This window comes from Nestor notabilis, unplaced genomic scaffold, assembly GCF_000696875.1.
Source record: "Nestor notabilis isolate BGI_N333 unplaced genomic scaffold, ASM69687v1 scaffold24596, whole genome shotgun sequence".
Classification (NCBI taxonomy): Eukaryota; Metazoa; Chordata; class Aves; order Psittaciformes; family Psittacidae; genus Nestor; species Nestor notabilis.
This window is the reverse complement of record NW_009933643.1, coordinates 17,168-25,472: the sequence shown is the minus strand read 5'-3', so window position 1 is coordinate 25,472 and position 8,305 is coordinate 17,168. Positions and strand designations below refer to the sequence as shown.

General features: G+C 43.4%; 1 protein-coding gene across 1 annotated transcript in view; it reads left to right on the top strand.

Moving 5' to 3' along the window:
• Positions 1-98: 98 nt before the first annotated feature.
• Positions 99-8,305, top strand: part of LOC104407655 (E3 ubiquitin-protein ligase CBL-like) — a gene marked incomplete at its 5' end in the record, with an annotated part of 9,469 nt that continues 1,262 nt past the window's right edge. Inside the window, 7 exons of the mRNA XM_010016986.1 lie at positions 99-302; positions 1,834-1,965; positions 3,061-3,438; positions 4,388-4,482; positions 5,000-5,155; positions 5,580-5,683; positions 6,161-6,343. Of these exons, the coding sequence (XP_010015288.1) occupies positions 99-302; positions 1,834-1,965; positions 3,061-3,438; positions 4,388-4,482; positions 5,000-5,155; positions 5,580-5,683; positions 6,161-6,343 (1,252 nt within the window). The remainder of the gene's footprint in view (positions 303-1,833; positions 1,966-3,060; positions 3,439-4,387; positions 4,483-4,999; positions 5,156-5,579; positions 5,684-6,160; positions 6,344-8,305) is intronic.

Sequence of the window (8,305 nt, the reverse complement as noted above, 5' to 3'; positions counted from 1 at the left end):
CCAGTTCTCCCGATAGCTTCCGGAGAGGGCATCTCTGTGAGTGAAGCTAGTTGCTCTTTTACAGGAGTGGTAGGTAACATCTCTTCTCTTCCATAAAGGAATCAGAAGGCCAGGGTTGTCCTTTTTGCCGCTGTGAAATCAAAGGCACGGAGCCAATTGTAGTAGACCCGTTTGACCCCAGAGGAGGAGGAGGATTATCACGACAAGGGGCAGAAGGAACTCCCTCGCCCAATTATGATGATGATGACGACGACAGAGCTGATGATTCCCTCTTCATGATGAAAGAACTCGCTGGTACCAAAGTAAGGTCACTAGAGCATGTGCTAGCAGATGTGGCAGGATGTACAAAGACTGCATGTTCTCCATCAGTTTTCTGTGATCTTCCTGATTTGTGCATGTGAGGGTTGTCAGACCTTATAACAGAAAAGATTTTACCCAGTATGGAAAACGTGGATTTAGGATCACTTTTGTTGGTTCAGTTCACAATGTCAGTTCTATTAAGCGATTGGTGATCACACTTGGAAATCTTTGATCTTTTGTGGGTTGTCTTGAAAGAATCCTCAGGAGGATAAAAAGGCTGGTTTGACCTATTGGAATGTTAAGATCTAGGTTTATAACACTTCTCTGTATGCTTAGCAATGCTTTTTTTGATTTATTGGCCATAATTCACTCATATCAGCAAAAATTCATCCATTTTCCCCAGTGATTAATACAGCCAACCAGATAGAGTCTTACCAAGGTCCTCATGACTAATGGGGTAGAGGGCAGGCTATATTGCTCAGCAAGTCATTTTGACTGTCATTTTTTATCTGGTGTCTGATACATTTGTATAATAAAGGTGTGATCACTCTCTGCCATTAGTGCTGCATGCTTCCAGGAGATGGGCACAAGACAGGCATTCTTTAGGGATCCCTGCATGGTTTATTTCTAAAAGCTTGTTGCTGCTCTTGCACATCTGCACTTTGCATTGTTTTATTGCATAGGAACGTGGGTTTGATTTTGGCTAATTTTCAGTAGTTGAATTCACTAAAATAAGATGCCTTTCCTGGTCAGAAAGAATCCTCTACGCTGGTTTGCCTGTGGTCATATTTCTCTTTAGCTTCCATCATGTGAAATAGCGTACTAAACAGTAAAACCTATGCCTGGAGGTAGTTTTTTGTATCCATAACTTGAGAAAGAAGAGCAATTTCCTCAGTGTGACATCCTGTCATGGTTTGTGGTAGGCTAGTATGCTGTTGGCATTAATGAGTTCAAACCTGTATAAAGCTTTTCAAAGTTAGAAAGCACTAGCCTTGCTTGTAAAATAAACTTTATGAAAAAGAGAAGCATAGGCACTGTTCTGATTTGCTAGGTGGAAAACCAACTTTCCAGGGACAAAAATGGAGGGTTTAGTGCACACTAGTGACTGCTGCAACGGCTATGACACCGTAGTCAAGGCAGTTAGCACAGTGGTGCCTACAGTGAGTTTTGCAGCAGATCATGCCCTCTTGTGTTGGAAAGAAGCTTGCTGCTGCTCCGGGCCCAGTAAGGCAGGTTTATTACTCCAGCAGAACATCTTTTCTTTTATTGTGCCACTTCTAAGTGTGTATTTTTAGTTGTGTGTCACAGCTAAAGCCATTTGTGATCTTCAAGGCTTGCTGAAAGTCAGATGCTGCTGTGCTGGGAAATTGCCTTCATTTACTGGCGTGTGGCGGTTACTAATACAGTAATTATTGTTAATTCAATAGCGCTATTGAAGCCAGTACAAATCACAGAGCTTAAAAGACTCTCTAGAAGAAAGGAATTCTGCTGGGTTTTATTATTTGTTGATTTTCCCATTCTTTTCTTTTTCAGGTCGAGCGTCCTCCTTCTCCGTTCTCAGTAGCTCCACAGGCCACCCTTCCTCCCGTGCCACCACGACTGGATCTTTTGCAGCAGCGAGTGTCCAATCCACCTGGGGCTTCCAGTCCTGGGACCACTTCAAAGGTCAAACACACTGTTTTCCCTTTCAGCTGTGATTTTGGTGGGGCAGGCAGGAAGGAGAGCATTGTGGTGAATCCTGCTCATTCTCTGTGACATCCCCAAGTACTTTCACACAAGACTTTTTCTTCTCGCTTTTTGTTGTCCTGATAGGCCATGTTCCTTCCATTCCCCATGAGAGTCCAGTCTGTCCTGAAAGCAAATGCTTCCTTCTGGTGGGAGAGTCCCTTTTTGCTGCTTAAAGGGCCTGTCTTGTCTTCATATTTGCCCATGCAATTGCTAGAAGGAAGCTGGTCCTAAGGTAAAATACTTGCTCTTTTAGGGTGGCTGGTGTCCTCCTGTTGGACTACTAAGTTACTGTTATTACCAATACCTTCACTGGTTTTCAGCCTGTGCTCTTTGGAGCTGCATTTGTGGGCTTGTGTTCTGTTCTAGCTAGCAGGGAAGGTGTCATACTCCTGGCCCAATATTTCTTCACTATTTTTTCCATTTAGCATTTTTTCAGATAGAAAACAAAGGAAGGAATGAAATGTGCGTGACTGGGAGAGATTGACTGGTTTTCTGATTGACTATCAGAAGGCAGCAGTGTGATCTTGGTGGCATCTGGTCACTGGCCTTATGATACAGCAACGGTTCTTCAGCTGGTTTGGATGAAGTCATGAAATTATGCTTGAAGATTCAGGCAGAAGAAAATATCCATTTCTATGACTATTCATGGCTGACTGATGAATGTTAACTTGTATAAATAACCCACAATTGAATCGTTTTTGTAAGCGATGGGTAACCTTTGTTTGGAATCCAATTTAGTGCTGATGTAAGGGTTTTTTTTCCTTCAAGAAAAATAATCTGGGGTATTTAGTGCCTTGCTGTAGCTGCACGTAGTTACTGTGTTATCTCTTCGAGCCTGTAGAGAAGGCATCTCTGGAGGGTTAACTCATGGAGATGTGGAGAGTTATCTCCATGCCCTTTGAGATAATTTCTTGTAAAAATAGATAAAACGAAAGCCAGAACTCACCTTTCTGCCACCCGCCTCCCTCTTTTTTATGTTTTGTGGCTAAACTACCTTTGTTAAGCAATACTTTACATTCTTCTGCCTTGCAGGCTGCTCCTGGTATGCTTCACAAGGATAAACCTTTGCCAATCCCTCCCACGCTCAGAGATCTCCCGCCGCCACCGCCTCCGGACAGGCCACATTCCATTGGGACTGAAGGTCGACCTCAGAGACGTCCCCTGCCCTGCACGCCAGGAGACTGTCCTTCGAGAGACAAACCACCCCCTGTGCCCTCCAACCGCCAGGCAGATCTGTGGCCATCCAGGCCCATTCCAAAAGCCCCATCTGTAGCTCTCGGTCCTGGTGACCCTTGGGCTGGGAGAGAACTGTCAAACAGGCACTCCCTTCCCTTTTCCTTGCCCTCTCAGATGGAATCCAGGGCTGACAGCCATCGGCTTGGGAGCACGCTCAGCCTGGACAACCCAGTGGTGAGTAGGCCTATTAGAGGTGAAGGTAATCTGTGAGGAATTAAGTCTTCCAAGGTGTCCTCTTCTCATAATGAATAGCATGTTCATCTGAATAGGGTGATCTTGTGCCAAGGGAGAGATGGAAAGGAACTGGTGAATTCTGGGCAAGGGAGAATAGGGAAGTGCTTTTGTGCCTCCTGGGAGCTAGGCTGGAACCCCAGTTTGAACAGTCTTGAGCCACAATTTCATGATCATAGTTCACCTTTCAATTTTGGAAAACTGAGAATCTTCTGTGTTGGGAGCTGGTATGCTGAAAAGTGTAGTTTCCTCTTCTCAGTTTTCAGTCCTGAAAAACTGACACACAGTAGCTGTGTTTAGTTTAACACAGTAAAATCTGAGTTAAATTTGGATCTGTTACTATTACCAGTGTCATAATGTGTAGCTTAATAGTCCAACATATTGTTCTCTAAAAGAAATCCAAGGCAGATTTGCCTTTTTTTTTTTTTCATTCCATTCCCCGAATTTTTCCTTTTAAAACCTCCAACTTTCTACAATTGAAAGGCAGTACATTTTTAGCCAGATTGTCTAAGAAAATAACACTTGGACATTTGTCATTCTGTCTTGGTATGTGTGTGCTTGTCTGCATCCTTTTCCTCTTGTCCCCCGTTTGGCCTTCTAGCCTATTTCAGCTGAATTTGCCAAAGCCATTGGAATCTCAAAAGCTGGGAAGTTCCTGCAGTTTTTGTGTGAACAAGCAGTTGGATACAGGGGAAAAACCCATCTTGTACCCTCACTGAGGGAAAACTGTCACACAACTCCTAGGTTTCTAAGGCATTAGTAAATGCTTTGGCATAAATGAAGATGCTTCATTCCCACACAGGATGTTTTGAGTGACTGGCTGACAGCTTTGCAACTACATTGTTGGTATATGTGGTGTTTCTGATTCCTGGTTTGGAATTTTTTCTTTCAGAGCTTGAACAGTGGTCCACCAACAACCTCAGAGTGTGAACACCCCAAAATTAAACCCTCCTCATCTGCCAATGCGATCTACTCCTTAGCTGCCAGGTCTGTTGTTTTCTAGCAAAACTGCTCTTTTATAACTTAGAGAAAGGTAATTGTAGGGCTCTCACCATGCTGGTGCCAGGGACAGAATTTGACACAACTCTGTCAGCCTTAATTTCAACCTCTGACAGATTCAAAATGCAGAATCTAGAGGAAGTAGATTAAATCAGAATGCCAAAGATCTGTGGATAGTGGTGGTGGTTACCCTTGGCTGTGGCAATAGGAAACAGGCTACAGTTGCTATTAGCTCTTGTATGAATTCACTTTTGAGTTGGTCATTATGTGAAATAGGTGATGTATAATGGGTATGATACTGTCAACTTTCCTTTGCATTATGCGCTTGTGTCAGTGTGACCATGTATCTGGGCTGCTAAGAGTACTGAAGGCCAGATTATTTCTGTGGACAGAATCACTATGACTGCTGCTCCTTCCACTGTGGATTTTAAAGGCGACTTTGGTAATAATTAGGTTTAGTGTAAATATATTTCTGATGTTTATATCTTGTTTCTTCTGCCTCCAGACCACTGCCTGTACCAAAACTGCCTCCTGGGGAACAGTCTGAAAGTGATGAAGACACTGAATACATGTCACCATCCTCTCTGCCTGTAGTGCCTCCAGGTCCTGCTGTACAAAAACCAGAGATGAAAATGCCTTTGGAAATGACTCAGAGTTTACGGTGAGATTCTGTTTGTATGTTCTGTGCTTTCTCTTCACAGCTTTGGGAAAGCTTTTGTTTATGTATTTACTAGGGTGGAGATTTTGCTTGCTGGGTTTGCTGAATTCCCCCAGTGATACTCACCAGATCTAGACTAACATAGCTAACTACATTCTACTCTTTAGCAGAATCCTTATACAGTATTAAAGGAGTCAGATAACCCCTCCCCTGTCTTTCTGCTGGTAACCTTTTGAGAGCAGCAACAACTGAAGTTCAAAATCCTATTAAAAGGTGGTGTTCTGGTGGTATTATCTCTTTTAACCTGATACGCTGTATTGCAGTGGTCATTACTAGAGCATTTTCTGGAACAAAGAGTCACAGAGACTATGTGTTGGTGGTTTACTGCTGCCACTTGTCTAAGGGAAATACTTGTTCTCTCCCTCAGAGTTTTAGACTGCGACCAGCAGACGGATGGCTGTATGTATGAAGCAATGTACAACATTCACTCCCAAGCAGCATCCTCAGCTTTCGAGGCTGTCAACGCTTCTGGTGAGTGGGTGTGCTAAAAAAAAACCCTGAGAAAGTGGAGTACAATGGCTTGGTCCCACTCCCAGTTGGAAAGGCATTTCAGGCTAAATTAAATGTTATGTGCTTTTGCTGTTAAAATAGCTAGGAGGTATGGAGAAACATCTGGGTCGCTGTATTGCAGGCTGCATAGCATGTGGGGATGTTGCTGAGAAGCCTAGTTGGAATGCATTGTAAAAATACTCAACAGTTGTTAAAAAAATTGCTGTTTTGAAGATTATTTTTTTTTCATGGGCAGCAGTTGTCAGCCCACATTTATCATAAGAATTTTTAATCTAATACTATCTTCTGGAAAGAGCTTCCATTGAATGTGGAGTTTTGGCAGCAAAACCTTTGTTCTGTGTCCTGTCAATGTTTGTGGACTACAGGGGATCAGTCTGCCTTGAGAGACAGAGGCTCTGTTCAGTCCCAGAGCTCATCAGAATGTGCCTCTTATTCTAGATGAAGGGGATCTGGCAGCACCCACTGCCAGCAATGGCCCTGAAGAGTCAGAAAATGAAGAGGATGGCTATGATATCCCCAAACCACCACTACCAGTTGCCATTGCTCGTCGCACACTGTCTGATATCTCCAATGCCACACCTGCCTTCAGCCGAATGTCTTTGGAAAATGACCCTGTTTCAGGTTAGAGAACATGTATTCTTCATGTTGTAGTGGGTACTGATGGTTTGCTATGCATTCTGTCACTCCCTTAAGGTTTTGTATGTAAGCTGTGAAGGTTTATAAGGCAGAATTACACTGATTTCTTAGGTGTTCAGTTGAATGCATTCATTTCATCGCTGAGCTAGCAAATAACATTTAAATCATAGTGAGGAAAACCTTTCCTCAGCTTCAAGGATATTCCTTAAGCCACTGTTTCCTGCAGGGCATGGCATACCTTTTGTGCCAGGGTGTACCATGGCATGCAACAGGACGTCAGAACATTATTGCCTATCGCTGTTGCAAGTAAAAGATGACACAGCTGGCCCTGCACAGCTCGTCTGGCTCGGTCTCGCCTGCGGTTGCGGCCAGCAGATGGCACAAGTGAACTGTTTGAGGCTGTCAGTTCACTTGAATAGAGACCTAGAAGCTCAGCAAGGTCAGCTTTTTGTCTCTGGGGAGTAGAGGACATCTTGTCCTTCTGGCTGTAAGGCACATTCTCCGAAGGAAAATCTAAAGCCTCATCTCTCCAAGAGCCTTTCTGAATAATGCTTGACTTAGTCCCTGCAACTGCCCATCAGTTTTAAAGGAAGCTCTGAAACATTTCCTGTTGGGGGGCTTTCAGCATGTCTGAACACCCTGGTGATTTGCCAAGTAAAAGGAGCGAGTTCCTTTTTCCTTATGGAGGTAGACCCAGGACCACTTGCCCCAGCGAGTGTTTTGTTCTCCTGCTTCACCACTTCCCCTTCCCTGAGCTTGCCCTTCTTCAGCACAGAGAAGAGTTTACTAGCGCAGAGAAGTTTATTAGCTTTTGCCACTCCTCCTTGACCCATTTTTTAAGTCTGTCACTGTGCTGCAGAGTGTTGCTGAGAGGGTTAAGAAGGGGCAGAGAGAGCTCACATCCTCCTCCTACATGAAGTACTCAGCTTAAACATTGACTCCTCTTTGTTTTCACAGCCCTGAAATAACAATGCTATTGTCCTGATATATAGTGGTAGGAGATCTGCTAATGAAGAATGCTCTGGAAATGCTGATTGTTACTGCTCTGGGAAGCATATGTGGTTTTCTGAAACACTGGGTATTGGCTACTGCTGTAGCCTGGTGTTAAGCAAACGTGACTAGTCTGGGATGCATTTGGGCCGATTTATGTTCTCATGCATTGTGCCCTCAGTTTAGTTTCTTAATCATTTACCAAAAAAGCTGTGTTAGTACTTGTCCTTTCAGATTGACCCATGATCTCTGAAATTTGATCCAGTTCTAGCAGAAACAGCTAATTCAAAAGGCACTTTAGGGGAGAGAAGTGGGTAGTCCTTTTTCTCAACTATACAAAAAGCTTTTTATGCATAAGAAGCTTGGAGTTTGAAGATTAGGGAGTTGAACTGCATTGTGGTTGGTGAGGAAGCTTCAGTGAATTTGTTTCCTGAAGAGCCTTCTCTATCTTAGTGCTTTCAGTGCAAGTTTTCAGAAAGGCTCTGCAATGACTCCTTCTTTTCTGACTAGTGCTGCAAGTGCCCACTCTTAAAAAGGGATTGTTTGGATATTCTTAGTCTTACGATTCATCTGTTGTACACCACCAGTTCTACTGCTAGAAAACACTGTCTTGATTGCCTTCAGGAGGTTTTCCAGGAGACTAATAAGCCTTTTATTAAGGTGATGTCAAATATTCATGTGTTTCCTGTGATTTGCAAAGCAGGAAAAAATGCTTTCTGTGATGCTAGATGAAGTTAGAACTCAGAAATCTATCAGACGCTGGATTAACACATTAAGAAACATGGTTTTTCCCTAAGGCATTAGATAAATCCTTGGAGTGTTTGCTGTCTTGTTTGGTTTCTTGGCTATTCTTTTTTCTTCCCAGGAGTAGTGCATGATGTGGCTACTGGCAAGTAACACATCTGAATGACTAAGAGAAAAGGCAGAACAGGCTGAGCTTACTGATCTGTCATAGCT